Source organism: Onthophagus taurus, chromosome 8 (genome assembly GCF_036711975.1).
Source record: "Onthophagus taurus isolate NC chromosome 8, IU_Otau_3.0, whole genome shotgun sequence".
In the NCBI taxonomy this organism is placed as follows: domain Eukaryota; kingdom Metazoa; phylum Arthropoda; class Insecta; order Coleoptera; family Scarabaeidae; genus Onthophagus; species Onthophagus taurus.
Genome location: NC_091973.1, coordinates 13,441,423 through 13,461,791, shown reverse-complemented (window position 1 = coordinate 13,461,791; position 20,369 = coordinate 13,441,423). Strand labels below are relative to the sequence as shown.

At 35.0% G+C, this 20,369-nt stretch overlaps 2 protein-coding genes across 2 annotated transcripts; one reads left to right on the top strand and one right to left on the bottom strand.

The window, feature by feature from the left end:
- Positions 1–4,277: 4,277 nt before the first annotated feature.
- LOC139431210 (uncharacterized) lies at positions 4,278–8,379 on the bottom strand. The gene is made up of 2 exons (XM_071198847.1): positions 6,446–8,379; positions 4,278–6,330 (listed from the first exon to the last, which is right to left on the bottom strand). Exons 1-2 carry the CDS (start codon positions 8,377–8,379, stop codon positions 4,278–4,280), a joined length of 3,987 nt encoding a protein of 1,328 aa, XP_071054948.1.
- A 5,917-nt stretch (positions 8,380–14,296) lies between these two features.
- LOC139431209 (uncharacterized) lies at positions 14,297–15,529 on the top strand. The gene has a single exon (XM_071198846.1). The coding sequence runs from the start codon at positions 14,297–14,299 to the stop codon at positions 15,527–15,529; it is 1,233 nt and encodes a 410-aa protein (XP_071054947.1).
- Positions 15,530–20,369: the final 4,840 nt, after the last annotated feature.

Below are 20,369 nucleotides of genomic sequence, written 5' to 3'. Positions count from 1 at the left end.
CGTAGTAATTGAAGTAGTCCAAAAATGCTTCGACAATATCTGTTGGATTTTTACTTTTGATTTTAATCGAATGTCCCAAACGTGTAAACGAGTCTACAATCGTTAGATATTTATTGTTTGCGAAAGAGAAAGTATCAACGAATAATTTTTCGAATGGGGCGTCTGAAGTTTCAGTTATCGGTAATAATGGTACATCGGGTCTTCGATTGTATTTAGCCCTGTTACATATTTCACAAGCTTTAATAACCTTGGTGATTGTTTCCTCCATTTTCGACCACCAGTATTTCCGTTTGAGATGTTCTAAAGTTTCTTGTATACCACGATGGTTCGTCATTCCTTCGTGATACGTTGTTACTATTTCGATCTTCTTTGCTTCATCTGAAATAACTTCCGCTCGTCGTAGGCACCTGATTATCCGTGGTCCTCTATCTGATATTTCATTATTATAAACATTACACATTTGTTGATAGAGCTCGTCGACAGACGTGTAAATATAAAATGTTTTATTTCCAGCCATGTAGTTTTTATATAGATTTAGAATGTGTTCGTATTGGTTTTCTGCTGGGATTCGTACCAAGTGTATGGTGTTATCTCCTCTTGTTTTGATTGTAATTTCTAATCCATTTCCCAAACTCTTTGTTATAATGAACTGCGTCTTTTTGTTGTCAATAATAGTATCCTGGATTTCAATCGATTTCTTTGGCTCTACTGTCTGTGTAGTATGAATAGTATTATTGTCAGAATTTTCTTTGTTTTCTTCTATCCGACGTGTTGATCTTAGTTGTCTGGTTGGTCTATCCGATATTTTTATTTCTTTTCGAGCAATTCCTTGTCCTGTAGCAATGATAGCTGGAGGTGCAGGTGAGTCAATCAGTGCAATTGACATTTCGCTCGCTATTTCTAATAATTCTGTATCGTCAAAATTTGGAAGAATGCTATCTAGATCGCTTTGTGTAATTACATTCAGATCGTTTAATGTAATTCTCGATAACGCATCTGCATTCGTGTTGGCTTTGCCCTTTTTATAAACGATGTCAAAATCGTACTCTTCCAACTTTATTCTCCAGCGCATTAGTTTGGAGTTGGGCTCTTTTAGCGACCAAAGCCACACTAACGGTCTATGATCCGTGAAGATGGTAAACTTCTTTCCGTACACATACGGTCTGAACTGTTTGACAGCATAAACTATCGCCAAAAGTTCTTTCTCCGTGGTCGTGTATCTCCTTTCTGTCTCCGAGAGTGTTCGAGACGCGTAACAAATAGGCTGATCTTTTCCAATTATGCCCTGTGAAAGAACAGCTCCAAGAGCGATATCTGACGCATCTGTTGTCACAATAAATTCTTTGGTAAAGTCTGGGTATCTTAGTATAGGATCATTAGTAAGTAATCCTTTACACTGTTCGAATGCGGCTATGTATGATGAATCTTCAATGTTGATTTTAGCGTTTTTCTTTAGACAAGATGTAAACGGCTTGGTAATTTTGGCGAAATCTTTAATAAATTTACGGTAATATCCTAGTAGTCCGAGAAAACTTTTGATTTCGGTTTTTGTTTTCGGTATGGGGAATTGTATGATTGCTCTAATTTTCTCTGGGTTAGGTTTAACACCCTTGTCTGTTATAATATGTCCTAAATATTTAATTTCTTTCTTGAGAAATTCGCATTTTTGTAAGTTAATTTTAAAATTAGCTGAATTTAAACGGTCGAAAACTTTAATTAGTTTTTGTATATGCTCTTGCAACGATGAAGAGTAAATAACGATATCATCGAGATATACCAGGCATGTGTCTTCTAGTAAACCACGTAAAACTTCGTCCATTAGACGCTGGAAGGTAGCCGGGGCGTTTTTCAATCCGAAAGGCATTCTTTTAAATTCGAAATGGCCTTGTTCGGTGCTGAACGCTGTTTTTTCTCTATCTTCCGGTTCCATTTCGACTTGGTGGTAGCCTGATGCCAAATCGAGAGAGGTGAAATAGTTTGCCCTGCCCAATTTATCTAATATATCGGCAATGTTTGGAATTGGATATTTGTCTTCTATCATTCTTTCGTTTAGTCGTCGGAAGTCAACTACCATAGTAGTATAGAAACGCCGATTCTAGATAGGAAGTTGCTCCACAGCTCCACATCCGCTCCACATGACGTCATCAACCCAATGTAAAAGGATAGGGAAGGGTACCAACCTATGGCTGTGGAGAAAACAAAAATAGGTTGGTATTGGAAAAGTAACTAGATCTGGTGACTTTTAAAAAAAGTAACGCGCCACCTAGTGGCTGGTAGTGGAACTAAACCACTACCAACCAGGTAGACTGCTACTTTTTTAAAAAGTCACCAGATCTTGTTACCAACCTATTTTTTCCCTCAAGCGTTTGGTTGGCACCCCTCCCTATCCTTTTACATCGGGCGGATGACGTCACGGAGGAGCGGAGGAACAACAACTTCCTGTCTAGAATCGGCGTTTCTGAAAGATGGCGCGTTGAACGCATAAAGGCGCGCCTCACAACTCTTGAATGCGCGTGCGCAGGAACTTGGGAATATTCCGGAAAATAATAATAACACAATTTAACACAATTTAATTCCCCCCCCCCAATCAACCCAATAAAAGTATTAATAAACATTTTTATAATAATAAACATTACATAATAAATAGTTACAAAAAAATAATAAAAACCTTAATGTTATGGTACTTTTTTTACAAATTCAATTATATGAGCGGGCTTCGGTTTACCACCATCCTTTATTATTATACACGATACATTGATCTTGTAACTCCAAAAAATTTCTTGATCGGTAGGTAAAAAAGAAACGTTGAGAAGCAAGCCCGCTTCTAACTCCACCACAACGGAAGGTGACGACCATGCGCAGCTCGTAAGACGTTTTCCATTAACAATAAATATGGTAAAAGGGGTAAATCCAACTCAACTTCGAATAAATTTTTTCTTTGGTTTAAACTCACAAAGACTGAAAAAAAAAAAACACAGAGACGACTATGAGACATTGCGCGCGGTTTACGTTTGACGGGTAAATCCAACTCAACTTCGAATAAATTTTTTCTTTGGTTTAAACTCACAGAGACCGAAAAAAAGAAAAACACAGAGACGACTACGAGACATTGCGCGCGGTTTACGTTTGACACGTTCGGTTTCTAAAGTAAAACTGATTATGAGTTACGCGATACAATGCTTTCCTCGCCGGGGCGGAAGTGTCAACTTACGACAATCGGCGCGGCGCATCACCAAGTAAAGTGCAATGCACCTCGCCGGCGGGAGTGTCAAGTTACAATCAATGCTGAGCAATGGAATAATTGACCTAAATGAAATGCTATACATATATATAATTAATATTAAGAAAGTAAAAAAAAATAATACAAATTATAAAATTTTTTAATGCGTTTTCATTAACAAAAATGATGTAAGTGAAAAAAAAATACATTTAAATAAAAGAAGGAAATGGTTTAAATAATACAATTTAATTTTCCCAATTAACCCAATTTAAATATATTGAAACATTTTAAAATACAATCTTGAAAGTTTATACACAATTAAATATATACAAAATTTAACAATCGGTAAAATTAACAAATATAGTATTTGCATTACGATACACATGCCAATAGTTATAATTGTAATAACAATCGTTAATATATTCAAAATCATTAACATTAATATGGTCGTCAATAATTAATTTAGCTGATTCATTATCAGGAAAGTATCCGTTAACTTTTAGGAAATCTTTAAATTTTCGATGATCTTCAAAGTCTTCATCACTACCAACATACAGAATATCACCCTTGCGATAAACCCTCCATATGTTATTTTCAAATTCACAAAATTGTACAAATTGCGAATCATTTATTTTATCACCATCGATGTCTCGTATGTCTACAAGTACCAAATCGAGCTGGGTAATTTCTTCTGGGAAATCGGTATTTAAACACTGCTTCAGTTTAAGCCGAAAGTCAGTCCAAGACATTATGACCACGATGTGAACACTTCGATTTTTAAAAGGTAACTGAGGCACATATGATTTAAATTTACAATTAAACATAATTTTTTAAAAGTCAACTAAATAACAGCAGAATTTAACTTACAACTAAAATGGATTTACATCAAAAATTTAAATAATAAAAAGGATTTCGATGGAGTAACGTTAACAAATACCTTAGTGGCCGAATTGAACTTACAACATAAAGGGAATAGAAAATTACATTTAAACGCGATTCGCAATTCAACCATCGAAATCCTTTTTTTACAATTATATAATCAAAAAATATAAACTATTTATGATAATGGAGTGTTGATACGATAGTGACCCCACGCTAATGTACTCACCCCATCATCATTAATATAACGTTTCGAATCACGTGATGAAAGAGCCAATTTATTTTGTAGCATGGTATATATGCTATGCTTTTGACTTCTGAACAAGTATTGTTTCATGTAAATATCTCTTTTTGACGTTAAACATTCCAAATAATGTTCAAAGGTAATTTTGCGTTTAACCACAGCCTTCTTTACACCTTTAGCCTTTTTAGTGATACGGCCGGAACAGACCCTATTAGCGTACAATTTAGAACGTAAACCAATAAATTCTGACATGATTCTACCTGAATTTTCATCTTTCATCAACCCCAATACCGCTTTATTTTGTAGTGGGATGCTAAACTCATTATCCGGAAGATAATTTGACGTATCGAAGCGTTCTAAATTATCTTTTACGAATGCATACACATCATCTGTGGTAATGGACACAGTGAAGCTGTCGGTATCCATGTAGCACAATTGAATTTCAGAACCAAATTTAGGTTTCAAAAAATCATAATAAAATTGGTACATAAGTAATTTAGAAATTTCCAAAACTGCAAACCCTACATATAAGGGTTTATCGTAAACCACATGCAGATGTTCCATTTGAATAGCCGAAAATGTTTCCGTAAAAATTTTTATATTTTTAAAATTTAATTTAGCAATTAGACTACGTGCCCCTAATTTTGGTCTACCCGTTCTCTTACGTATATCTTCCCAACTTGTCACTAACCTCACATCGACCCTTTTATCTACATTTTCCATAGTTTTACCGAAAACCGCATTATTCATTAATTTAAAAAAGTCCTTTTCAAAACTATTCTTAGCAGTTTGACGTAAATGTGTGTTAACGTCGATGTAAGGTTTAAGCCAAGCTGATTGTTTAAAAGATAAAATACGATTAATTTTTCTAATTATAAGACCGTGAGCGACGGCATGGTTTAAATTTCTATAATGAATTACATAATTTTTCTTATTAAATAAATTTGGAATAAGTCTTTTATCGCTTACGCTTTTAGAGTTTGGCGGGCATATATTTTCGGCTAGAAATGGTAGGTCGTTATGCAAATCGTGTAATTCGCGCGGATATTCAATATCAACGTCCAATATATACCCGTAATCTGAGGTATCGGATACGTTTCTAAATTCGAAACTTCCAATTTGGGCCGCATCCAACCAAACAAACTCATTAACGGGCATATATTGAGACATTGCCCATCCATAGAGGTTATTTGCATCCCAATACATTAAATAATTTGAAGGTAAATCGGTGTTGAAAGTACCATCGGCCATATATTTATTATTTCCCTTAGCGTGACGATGACCGCAAAACGAGATGCCCCCGCGAATTCCCTTTTTAATGAAATGTACCTGATCTATATCTGTTAAAAGTTCGAGTTTGATCTGCGTGAACTTAAGCATAGCATCCCAAGATAAACCTGGCGCTGTATAATAATGGGCAGGGTCTAACCCATAAGTACTAAAACAAACCTCTCGAAACTTTTCAAAGATGTCTGCAAGTAAAAGTACATCGGTCTTTAGATATAGATCTGAATACTCACGTAAATTTTGACACCCGAATGTACGCCAAACGGTTTGCGCATGATTGTATTCATCTTCACTTATACCATCGATGCTCAGCTTATTCATAAAAGCATCTTTAGAGGGTAATGATGTTTCACCCAATCTATCAATAGAATCAATATACTGATAAGGAAAAATACCCTTTCTTGTTAACAATTTAAACTGTTCGTGACGTATGAAAAATTTTTTAACGTGGATAAAGTCATCGTCCACAAGATTGCTGGCGAGCGAATCGAGAGAGGATGCCATGAACCTAAATGAATCTACAAAGCGCATTTTCATGTAGACGTTTTCAAAATCATCTTTGTGCTGTTTTTTAACGCGATCAACTAAAACGTTTTTACTAAAGCTAATGTATTTTTCCTTGTTGTTGGGTAAAACATCGATACCACCCTCCGAATCGATATCAGCTAATTCCTTTACGAATAAGTGTGAATCATACCCGCTAAAATTGTGAAGAAATATCGGAATGAAATTAGGGAGTTTGAAATTAAGGTTACACGTTGAATGTGCGGCACCTCTAAATCTGCCGGTAATATGACTTACAAATATGGCATAACGAAGCCGAATTAAATTTCAATTCCTCTTCAGCGGTTAGAGGTAGCATTGGTTTAATACATTTTAAATATTCGTTGTAAATAAATTTAACGTCCTCGATTAATTTTGAAACAAAAACTTTACCACAATCGAGGCCCGTATACGTTTCGAATTTATAATATTTAACATCGGATGTTGAAACGATATAATAAGCAAAGCTATACGGCATGTGTATATCTACCGCTTCGGTAAAAGATGTTGAAGTACTAGGTTCGCAAAACTCTACCGGCTTTAAAATCGATTCAAAATCCGCATATATAACAAAGGGAACGTTTTGAGTATTTTTATAATTATTAAATTGTAAAATATTTTCAGGCGTATACGAACCTAGAAAGTTTGGCCTTGAGCGCACATTTTTCGATGGTAAAATGGTTTTAATATGATTACAATCATGCAGTTGATGATCGTTTAACAACTTTTGTGTGGAAAAGCGTGTTAAACAACCATCGCAAAGGTGTACAGAATGACCGTGGTTGTATACTTGTTTAGAAATCAAACGTGATAGATTTACAATTAAAACGTAATGTCCGTGTCCATTTTCATATAAATAAAGTAAATTTATATGGGTATCCCGTCGATTTTTTGTAAAATAAATTGGCCCTTCCACCACGTATTCTTTGGATGATTTAACTAGTTCATAAATATTTATACTTAAATTATTTAATTGTTCAATTTTAGGAATGTCTTTTAAATGCACGGGAAAGTTTATATCTTTTAAATTTAATACGGTTGAAAAGTGCGGGTACGATGATGTTAAGTTTCTATTACTTTCAACCGGTCGCAGATGAGATACGAGACTCCAAGCTAAACAAGCGTTGTCATCGTAGTTTTTGATGTTGATGCACGCTTTCTTGGTAGCGATTGATTCAGGAAGCGGGATGTACGACGAGCCGGGTATAGGTTGGAATTTGTTGATGTTTAGAAGAAGGTATGAAATAGAGAAGAAGGCCCAACCGGACCCCCTCTCCTGAAACTCTTCAGCTTGATGGTTAATACTTGCCACCATCTCATCATAAGTTTCAATAAAATCGGCGAATTGTGTAATTACTTCGAATTTGGTATTAAAATTCTTTTCGGACGCGGTAACGGTCTCATCTCCATTTTCATTAATTGTTGTTTTAATAAAAATGGATAAAAGCTCGAGTTGCACCTTCACCGAGCCGTTCAGGTTCATGTAAGATGTGATAATATTTCCGACAGTATTTCGGGAACGCGCAAGATATGTGGAGATATCATCATCATCATCATCACGATCTCCGGATATTTTATAAGACGCAACTCGATCTTTGTAACAAGTTGCAATCTTCTCAACACCTTTCTCAACCTCTATCGTATGATTCATCCTGAGATGTGACTCCAAAGCCATATGATTTGTGAAAGAAATTCCACACAAATCGCATAGCTTTGATCTATTATCACCTGATAGCGGTTGAGGAAGGTGTTTAGAAGGTTGCAAAATTGACCTTACCGCCGACGTCGATGATGTAGATGGTGGTACATCGATGGTGGGTTTCGCTTTCGAACAATTTGCCATTGCAGGAGGTGGCGCTTGGCGTTGAGGACCAACTTCTAAACCATTATCACCCGATAGCGATTGAGGAAGACGTTTAGAAGGTTGCAAAATTGACCTCACCGCCGATGATGTAGATGGTGGTACATCGATGGTGGATTTCACTTTCGAATAATTTGCCATTGCTGGAGGTGGCGCTTGACGCTGAGGACCAACTTCTAAACCATGCACTAATCTTTTATGTCTTTGAAAACTATCGAATCTCGAAAAAGATTTATCGCATAAAGAACACTCGTTCTTAACGTTATTAGTATGCGAAAGTCGCGTGTGCCGATCGAGGTTCCTTTTGGCAGTGAACGACTTTTGACACTTATCGCACGCGAACATCTTTAAAGAGATTTGAAATTGACAGTGTCAAATATAAACTTTAACGAGAGCAACCGCTTATTAAAACTGCTGATGTTGCGAGTACCACAGATGACTGTGAAGTAAAAAGTTTCTAGAAATAATAGGTATTTATATTAGATAAAAATGCAAACTAAGCAGTTTTTATTAAATCGTCGAGGTTCAGTAAAGTTCAATGCACCACGTCAGTGGAAGTGTTAAATTACATTGTGGTTACAATAATGCTGAGCAATAGAATTATTGGTGTAAATGAAATACGGATAAATAGAAATTTAAAACGCTAATTAATTATAAGGATGTAATAAATTAAAAGTTTTTAAATAAATAATAGGATTTATTAATATTTAAGTTGACAATAATGTAAAGTAAATATACGTTTTACTTAGAAAAAAACATTTAAACCTAAACGATATTGTCTTTCGGTATCCAACTGTTATGGGATGAATCGAATCCTAACCACTTAACGAACACTTGATTCTTTCTTCTGTTTAACACTTTTTCAACAAGATACACATCAGGTTGTTTGGATCTTTGAAGTTCGAATTCATAAAAAGCTCCTTTAATAGGTTGTCCACTCATATCTTCTAATAAATAAGAAATTGGATTCGTAATTTGTGTTTTAACTATTTTAAATAACTCAGTGGTCCAGTTGGGTAAATATCCCTTATCGAAGACATGCTTATGCTTGCTAATGCGAACTACATCTCCAACATTAAAGTTTCCCTTACCGGCAATTTTAATATGATTGTACACCGTATTGAGAAGTTTATTTTCTACAGATTTCGAATTTATTTGAGATGGTTTCATTTTCGTGGTTGAATGCTTTGAATTATTATATTGAGTTGTAATAGCATCCAATAAGTGTAACCATTTATGATTTCCGTAAAGACTAAACATTTTATACAACTTTTGTTTTATGGTTCTAATTACGCGTTCAGCTATTGCAGCCTTCATTACGCTATACGTTGAATAATGATTAATTTTAAATTCCATCATCAACTTTTTGAAGTGTGTATTGTAAAATTCCTTTCCCTGATCAGTTTGTAGATTTTTAGGTACACGACCTTCAGAGAGAATTGAACGTAACGCGTGTATTACATCTGTTGAGGATTTATTTTTTAACGGCCGCATCCAGAGATACTTTGAAAAACAATCGATAACCACTAAGATGTATTTATGTCCAACATTGATTTTACCAAATTCAATCATTTCAATAAGATCAGCTTGCCATAAATCATCGATCCCCTTCAATATAGTTCTGCGTCTAGGAAATAAACGTCTAGCGGGACGATGAAGTTCTTCAACTATAGTTTGTTTCGCTTTCGATACCTGCATTCTTACGCTCATGGATTAGGTCCAACTTTTTTTTCTCCAATATATCTAGTCGTGAATTTATAGTGCTTTCCATATCAAGTAGACGATCTGCAACACCCTGTATCCCATTTCGTAGATTTGTTGTGAGTATATCAAATGCATTTAAATTAGTGTTGAATGATTTTGTTAGAGTTGTAATTTGCTGACCATTTAATAGGATTTCCGCGTTAATTTTTTTAATGTCGCGTAAGAGTGTAGAGTTTTTAATATCAATTTTTGTTGACACCTGATGTATACGTTTACTATGATCTCCAATAATTCTTTGAACGTCCGCTATTATGACCTTAATTTCGTTTAAGATTGTAGCTTTCAATGTTTCACATATTTCGTCTACATAAATTTTTATCGCACAATCATTTTCATCCGTCGGTTGTTGAACGTTAGATAGTTTACGCCCCTGGATATCATAATCTCCATCTACGGTTAAAGGGAATCCAATATGGCGTTGAGATGTAGTTAAATTCTCATCATTCAATACTTTATTCCGCGCAGAACGTAATGTACGACCAAACTTATCAATGCTCACACCACTCACGCTTGATCCACCGTTCATTGGTACGCATAAATTATTATTATTATTATTATTATTATTATTATTATTATATAACGCCGCTCTCCTTCAGTTCTTCTATAATGGATGTGATTTCATTAATATGGGAATTGTTTCCTGCCGCATGTGAAGCGTACAACAATTTCAATCGATCTACCAATTCGTTAACATCATCCCAATATTTATACTCAACGATTTTCGAGTTCACTTCAAGATGTCGTCCGGGTATTAATCCATCCCCCGACTTATTAAATGTAAATAAAGGTTTAATAATTTTAGTATACTTGTACGATTTATTTCCAACTATAGGACCCGTAAAATTTCGCTTATGCGCACCCGTATACGCTAGAACAGATTTGTAACGTTGTAGATCCTCTTCGGTATAGTTCGTAGGTCGTTTTAACTGTATAAGTTCATATAACCCCGTAGAGGCTTGTATGCGTTTTTCGCCTCCGAGAACAATATGAGAAGGTTTAAACTGGACAGTCTTCGATCCAATCATCCAATCGTTTTCATCAGGATCATAACGTATACCCATTCTCTCATCAATTTCTCCTCTTTTACCAAACGTATAATATAAATCCCGAATTTGATTCGGTAGATTTTCTATAGGTAAATCCTCCGCCTTCAATTTTTGTTTTGCATCCGGCGGCGTTTTAAATTCATCATCACTTTCAGGAAAAGTTAATTTTTTCCTAAATGCCGGAGTTTTAAAATCGGTTTCATCAAATTTCGTTTTAACGTCAACACCGACATCATCAGTAGGTTGATAGTGGTGATGGTAATGTACAGAAGAAGAAGGTTTCACTTCACTTAATTTATTAGTCATATCTTTTAATGAATCGCTTAAAGGCTGATGTAGTTTAGCGATAAGACGGTCATCGTTTTCTCGACCGAGTTTAAGCGCTAAATATTTTTTCTTAATAGTATTTGTTATGTTAATTATAGCTTTATCCCTCTCACGTATGGAACGCTTAGTCATTTCATCGTTATGTGACATGCTTACTCTCACAAATACCAGATAACAATGCAATAATTTAGTCCGGGTAAATAAATTTATCCATTCCTATACGATACCTTCCATCCTTTACTTCAAAATCTTTCATAATAATCATAGGGTTATATTTATCATCATTCCAACACCGTTTACAAGCGTCCTTGAAAACATCAAACTTCATGTCGGTGTTAACGTGTTCATCATACACATGTTTTAAATTAACCTCATCTTGTTTGAATAGAATTAAGACGTTTGCATTGTCTCGTATTAGGTGTTTAGGTATCCGCGTATAGGTTTGCGTAAGGTAGAACGAATCAATATTATTATGTCGTCCCATACAGAAAAATGATCGAATATATCTTATCCTGTTTATCGCATGCTACATCGTCAAATATGAAAATTGAGTTTTGTTTAGCTTCAGACGGATCTATAACGGCATCATTATCGATGAATCTATAAAGTCCTATTTCGGGTAACTGTTTCATAATCATTTCTAAAAATGCATATTTCGGTTGATGTAAGGATTTTGAGTATATATAAATATTTTCAAAATTTAAACCATTTTTATCGAAAATGAGATTTAACATCAAGTTGGTTTTCCCACATCCGCTCGGACCGCATACTATTGCTCGTATACTGTTCGGTATGAGATCGCCATGCCTACGACTGGTTATCGGTTTCATCATCGTTAACCGATCGAGATCGGTTAATGACATTGTGAGAGATGGGTGTTGCACTACACGCATTATAAAACTAAAATGAGTTTTAATCTTCATGTGCGGGTATATAAGGGATGTGAAAGCGTAAACCGCATCAGTTGAGTATGCTGTTTACTCGAGATAGTACATCTGCGACGGCGGGGGGAAGCGGAATACTTAATACACTTATCAATAAACTACCCGTTGAGTTACACGTTCCAGGCTATCAATTTTGTGGACCAGGAACAAAATTGAAGAAACGTTTGGCTAGAGGCGATAAAGGAATAAATCCATTAGATCGGGCTTGTAGAGAACACGATATAGCGTATTCGGACAATAATTCTTTAGAACAACGTCGCATGGCCGATAGACGTTTGGAGGAAAACGCTTGGGGGAGAGTGAAAGCGAAAGATTCGACATTGGGGGAAAAAGCATCAGCTTGGTTAGTTACAAACGCTATGAAAGTGAAACGAAAATTGGGAATGGGTCATAAGGGACAAAAAATAATTAAAAGATTAAAAGATAAAAAAAATAAACCGATAGCATTTAAAAGCGTGTTGGTAAAGCAAATCGCTAAAGATTTACCCAAAACAACAGATAATTTACGGGAAGCGGCTAGATTAGCTTTGAAAAGTGCTCGTATAGCTGTTAAATCCGCGGGTGGAAAGAAAAAAGTTAAAATTCCGCGTACAATCCCGTTACCTATTACAAGTGGTGGTATACTACCGATATTACCAGCCATATTTGCCGGACTATCAGCTCTCGGAGCGTTATCAGGCAGCGCGGCTGGTGTGTATCGCGCGGTGAAGAGTGGTCAAGAGGCTAAAGAGAAGTTGAAAGAAGCTGAACGACACAATAAGGCGATGGAAGCTATCGCGATTGGCGAAACCGGAAGTGGACTTTATATTAAAAAATATAAAAAAGGATTGGGTTTATATTTAAGTAAAAAGCAACAAAAAAACTTGTAACTAGGCTACCTAATAGACCTCTAACAAATCTCGATATAATAAAATACGCTAAAACACTTAAAATTCCAAATTTTCGCGGAGTGTATATGCGAAATGGATTGCCTAAAGAAGGTCCTAAATATTATGAGTCAGCTGTTGTAAATTTAGATGATCACCGAGGTAGCGGAACCCATTGGGTAGCCTATAAAAAAATTGGCAATAGGGTGTTATATTTCGACAGTTATGGAGATCTAAAACCACCTAAAGAACTTTTAAAATACTTTAAAAAATGTCAAATTGTGTATAACCACGATAATTTTCAAAAGGATAACCCGTATAACTGCGGTCAATTATGTATAAATTTCCTACTTAACATAAGAAATAACTCATTTGAGTGAAAATGTCACAGACGTTCACACTGGTCAGTACAAAAAGCGAAATCTCCGAAGACTATTATCCGCCTATAGAATTAGACCCTAACTCGAGTTACTCGCTTGGTCTTATTGGATTCTATACGTATAACAGTATACCAAACATTGAACAAGGAGTAAACGATAAATTTTACTTTACCGAAAAATTGCCCATTAATAAAAGCCGACAATCAACTATAGACGAGGGGGCATTACCACAGGAAATCAAAATTCCTACTGGTGCATATGAAATAACGGACATTGAGAAATTTTTACAAAAAGAGATTTTACGTCGTATCGGATTAAATACGGTTGATGATCCTGAAAAATTTTTTTCACTCAAGGCTAACAATAACACCTTGCAGTGTGAAATAAAAAGCGATTATTTTGAGATAGATTTCTCTCAACCAAATACGATAGCTTCTATATTGGGGTTTTCCAATCGTAAACTAGATGTATCGATAAAGCATAAATCAGATCTTCCGGTAAATATAATACGTGTGACATCCGTTCGAGTGGAATGTAATATAATTTCCGGCTCGTATTACAATAACAAATTATCTCACACGCTATATGAATTCGCTCCAACTGTGGATCCTGGTTTCAGTATAAATATAGAGCCAAGGAACCCCATTTATTTGCCAGTGGACACCGATCGTCCGATATCGAACATTACACTAAGATTACTTGATCAGCGTGGTAAATTGGTAAACTTTCGTGGAGAAGAAATTGTTATTAGATTAGAATTAAAACGAACTTCATAATGGGGCTGTTGTTCCAATTAAAAGCCACCGATCCTCAACAGCGTTCATCTATCAAAAGAAAACATTATAACTCAGGTGGAAAGAGAACATCTAGATCAGTTAAAAGAAAGACTTCATTGCGAGCGGACAACAGACGTTTTCTCGAGCAGTTGGGTTATCATGTCTACACAAAAGTTAAATATATACCGCGAACCCATCGTGGATAATTCGATCGCTAGAGAAGAAGTGCATAGTTACCATCCTTCCACAAATTCTTTTCAAAATAACGATATATTTACCATTGAACTAAACCAAGAAGATGTTTTATTTTCGTTCTTCGAAAGTTATATACGTATTGAGGGAGATTACAAAGAAAAATTAAACGATCCAACTGATACTATCCAGCTAACGCACAACTTACCAACATATCTATTTGAGTATATCGCATTTGAGCATAACGGTACTGAAATCGAACGGGTACGTGAACCCGGTTTAACATCATTGATTCGAACCCTACTTCAACAAAACGAAGTGGAATGCAAATCTTTAGAAATAGCTGGTTTAAAATGGCCACCCGAAGGAAATTTGCCCACAGTTAGTGCGAACAAGGATTTCACGTTTCAAATCCCATTAAGTCATATTTTCGGATTATTTAGGGACTATAATCACGTTATGAGAGGTCGCTTCAAATTTAGATTTGTTAGAAGTCGTACTGACTCCAATTGTTATAAATCTACATCAAAAGCCGATTCTAGCACCGCAGAGTTTACTGTAAAAACGGTTACATTGTTGGCGAAACATGTGTACCCAAGCCCATCTATAAAGATGAAGCTGTTAGATGGTTTAAATAAAAACGCAAACATTCCCGTACCGTTTCGGAAGTGGTCTTTTTATGAGCTACCTTCAATGAGAAAGGGAAATAAAGAGATTTGGTCGGTCACGTCAACAACTAACAGAGGTAGACCTCAATACGTTATAGTTGCATTCCAAACCAATCGAAAGGATCAGCCGAATTCAGATTGTACACTTTTCGATCACTTGAACATTATAGATCTTAAAGTATATCTAAACTCATACTGCTATCCATTCGAGTCGATGAATTTGGAGTTTGCGAAAGAAAATTATGTTGAACTCTATAAAATGTATACCGAATTTCAACCATATATTTGGGAAACATCTCGAAAACAACCGATTATGGATTTCGCAAGCTTTAAAAAAAGACCTTTATTCGTGGTGGATACCACTAAGAATAACGATGAAGAAGCCGCCCCATCCGCATCATGTGAGGTGCGTATCGAAATTCAAAGCGGTAAAGATTTTCCGCCTGATACAAAAGCATACTGTATACTACTCCAAGAATCCATGTATACATACAAACCTTTGAGTGGGGAGGTATTTGTAATTATAAATTAAATTACACATGAGGTCATATGTTAGTTTACAATATGAAGTTCAAAATCGCGGTTGTAGACGTTCAGGGGTTTTACATCAATTCTAAATTCGAAGTTAAAGAATTTACTCTTGTGGATATCACCACCGACTACATAATACATTTACACTTAAAAGCTAGTATACCATTCCAACAGTTAAACGTTCGAGATCGAAGATCAGTGAGATATTTGGAACGCAACCATCACAGGTTGCTATATAGCGATGGGTGGATAAATCAATCAGAAGGTCTAAATGTAATTGATACCTTAATTTCCTCCTACGATCAAATATTTGTTAAGGGAAATCAAAAGAAGCAGTTTTTGAAAACACGTAACAGCAATTCAATACTAACGGATATTGCGTTAGAATTTGCGGAGGAGGATGAGACTAAATTAAATTCATCCAACAATCAATGTTGGTTCCACACCGGCTCTCCAGCAGTATGTTCACAAAACAATGTATTAATTTTACAAAAATTTTTATATAATCACAATAATGTTACTTGTATTTAAGTTGTAAATATAATAATTTTTAAATAAAAAATTGATTGTAGTTTTATTATTATAATAGTTGTAAAATTTATTGGGAGAGGGTGGGGGTGTGAGATATATCATATAATTAAAAAATTAATGTATTCAGTTTACAACTAAATTTGATGAAATATGGATGTTAACACTGGGTGTGAAATTTCTGAAAGCCCTTACTGGGTATCAATTAATAAACAATGGAAGAAGTTTCGTGATGATATAGAGAAAGAAAATAAATTTATTGGTGAAACCTTATATTCGATCGATAGATTTAACATAAAAGTTGGTATTAGTGTGGCGAGAGGTTTTATAACATGTGTGAAATTGATTTTTAAATCTTGGAATGATGTAGAATCGAAATCACATATACTCTCTTTTCTACGTGAAGATTGGGAACAATTGATTAATGTATTTAAAATCATTCGTTTTAAAATGAACTTTTCTGACCAAATTATACCGTTAGCGGATGGAATTCTTAGAGTTACTGCAGACGTTGAGAATTGTGTGTGCATCACATATGAAGATATGGACCCTGAAAATAATTTTTTTATTCCGATTATATTAACCTTGATGGAAGTTCAAGACATTTTATCTAAGGAATTTTTAATTTCATACAAATTAAAAGTATTAGACAATTTGCATTTTAATGATTACATTGATTTTATTATGAACACTAAATTTTCGAAGGATAAGTTAAAATTAATTCGAGAATTTTGCTTGCAAAATTTATCTGAAATAAATTATTACTTAATGGAATATATTGATATGATTTCATGAGTTTAAACTTACTACTATTAAGAATGTTGACGAATACTTGCGTTAAAAAATTATATTTATTTTAATTTAAACAAGTTTAAACATGTTGAAACAAGTGTTGGTGAGGTTCAATGAACTTTACATAACTTTGGTGATTTAATAATAAAAACTGCTTAATTTGCATTTTAGATAACAATAACACCTGCGTGCGAATTGCATCATCCTTCTAGAAACTTCTATTACACAAAAACTGCTTGATTTGCTTTTTAGATAACAATAACACCTGACGTGCGAATTGCATCATCCTTCTAGAAACTTCTATTACACATTTCCCCACCCCCATTATTTTCATACATATAATTACATGTTCTAAATAATTTATTTAGTATGACAGCTATTTCCAAGCTAACAGGTTACGTTTTATTATTATTAATCTACGAAACAAATTATGTCTCGTCTAAGTCAATTGGGTCAGTGCAATTTCCCACCGAAAAAATCAATTTCTGCGCTTCAAACAGACACTCCATACCCGATTAAGTGTGCGAAACGGCTTAAAAAGTGTTCTTGGCCGTCCGTGGTACTTGAACTGGAGGCTGGATTCGTAATTTATTTACCAAGACGCATCGCAGAAGATATTACCGACGAAGAAATTATGGAACTTAGCAAAATGTCTATAATTTATAAGGGTGCAAAAGACATTGGTAAAACACACCCTGTATATTTATTGGATTTCGTCAAGAAGCTTGAAACGTAAAAACTTTCCGACCGATGACCCTGATGTTCATCTGTATTAATATAAATGTAATTGTATTATAAAAATTATATATTCTTAAAAATTAAATAATAACAAATGTATTTCTTAAACACATCATTTTGTTGTTTCTATTTCACCTTACAGCCATCAATTCAATCCGCTAAAATTCAATTAAATAAGTAAGTTTTATATATTTCTTAAACACGCATCTTTTTTGTTTGTATTTCCGTTCAACTGCTAGGCTTTTAATATTAAATTGAAAAGGTTTCGGTGGTTCAGTGGTTTATTGTCTTTAAAGTATTTATATTTCACCTTGCAGCTATCGGTTCAATTCGCGTAAAATTAAATTAAATTAAATAAGTCTGTATTATATAGTTCGTTAATTTACATCACCACTGAGCCGCCGAAACCTTTTCCTTCTTTTATTTAAATGTATTTTTTTTTCACTTACATCATTTTTGTTAATGAAAACACATTAAAAAATTTTATAATTTGTATTATTTTTTTTTACTTTCTTAATATTAATTATATATATGTATAGCATTTCATTTAGGTCAATTATTCCATTGCTCAGCATTGATTGTAACTTGACACTCCCGCCGGCGAGGTGCATTGCACTTTACTTGGTGATGCGCCGCGCCGATTGTCGTAAGTTGACACTTCCGCCCCGGCGAGGAAAGCATTGTATCGCGTAACTCATAATCAGTTTTACTTTAGAAACCGAACGTGTCAAACGTAAACCGCGCGCAATGTCTCGTAGTCGTCTCTGTGTTTTTCTTTTTTTCGGTCTCTGTGAGTTTAAACCAAAGAAAAAATTTATTCGAAGTTGAGTTGGATTTACCCGTCAAACGTAAACCGCGCGCAATGTCTCATAGTCGTCTCTGTGTTTTTTTTTTTTCAGTCTTTGTGAGTTTAAACCAAAGAAAAAATTTATTCGAAGTTGAGTTGGATTTACCCCTTTTACCATATTTATTGTTAATGGAAAACGTCTTACGAGCTGCGCATGGTCGTCACCTTCCGTTGTGGTGGAGTTAGAAGCGGGCTTGCTTCTCAACGTTTCTTTTTTACCTACCGATCAAGAAATTTTTTGGAGTTACAAGATCAATGTATCGTGTATAATAATAAAGGATGGTGGTAAACCGAAGCCCGCTCATATAATTGAATTTGTAAAAAAAGTACCATAACATTAAGGTTTTTATTATTTTTTTGTAACTATTTATTATGTAATGTTTATTATTATAAAAATGTTTATTAATACTTTTATTGGGTTGATTGGGGGGGGAATTAAATTGTGTTAAATTGTGTTATTATTATTTTCCGGAATATTCCCAAGTTCCTGCGCACGCGCATTCAAGAGTTGTGAGGCGCGCCTTTATGCGTTCAACGCGCCATCTTTCAGAAACGCCGATTCTAGACAGGAAGTTGTTGCTCCTCCGCTCCTCCGTGACGTCATCCGCCCGATGTAAAAGGATAGGGAGGGGTGCCAACCAAACGCTTGAGGGAAAAAATAGGTTGGTAACAAGATCTGGTGACTTTTTAAAAAAGTAGCAGTCTACCTGGTTGGTAGTGGTTTAGTTCCACTACCAGCCACTAGGTGGCGCGTTACTTTTTTTAAAAGTCACCAGATCTAGTTACTTTTCCAATACCAACCTATTTTTGTTTTCTCCACAGCCATAGGTTGGTACCCTTCCCTATCCTTTTACATTGGGTTGATGACGTCATGTGGAGCGGATGTGGAGCTGTGGAGCAACTTCCTATCTAGAATCGGCGTTTCTATACTACTTACCATTCGATTTTTTATTCTTCCGTCTTTTTGGGTTGTTACAATATGGACAGGTGCGTTCCAAGGCGAAACGCTTTCTTTCACGATGTCTTGTCGTAGTAGTTCCATAGTTTGTTTTTTTATTTCCTTTTTTGTCTCGATTGGTTGACGATAATTTCGAACATAGATGGGTCTATTATTTTTTAGGTTAAGATGATGTTTTATTTTATGAGCAAAAGTTAATTGTTGTCCCTCTATATGGAATAAATGTTTGTATTTCGATAATAATGCTTGAAGAGCCTTCTTTTCTTCTAAATTTAGATGATCCAATTTCAAATTCTTTTCAACATTCTTTTCTTGAAGTGCCGCTAAATGGTTTTTATCTATAAAATTATAACCGATGTTTATTTCTTCTTCAATTTCGCTTACTGGTTGCACTTCTATCGGCGTCGGGTTCAAACGGATCGGGTTTCCATAATTGTTTGTAACAAAAATTTGCGTTTCATGGTTTTTTACTTCGACGAGTGCTTCCGGGATCATTACGTTGTCTGTATCATCTTTCATTACAGGAAACAAAGCTAAGCCATTTTCAATGTTAGTGACCTGAAAACTCATTAATGACTGCGAGTATGGTTTAATTGTTTGAGTATTGTCAATTTTGTAAGGAATTGTTGTATTATCTGTAACAATGACTTGTTTCTTTGTATCAAGCGAAGCTCCTAATTTTGTTAACAGATCGAAACCAAATAAACCATCAAATGTACGTGAAAAATCAAAGAATACAAATAAATGATATTCCGGTGATTTAAAGATGTTAGGAAGCGGTGCGTAAACCGCGCTTCTTGTTTTTTCAACTCCGTGAGGTGTTCTTATATTAAATTCCTGACTATCGCATGCGTAAACCGATTTAACTTCTTCATATAACTTCGAATTGATAAGAGAACATTCTGCTCCCGTATCTATAAGAAATCTTAAGCCTTCAAATTCGACGAATTCGAATTAAAGACTTATCTTAATTAGAAT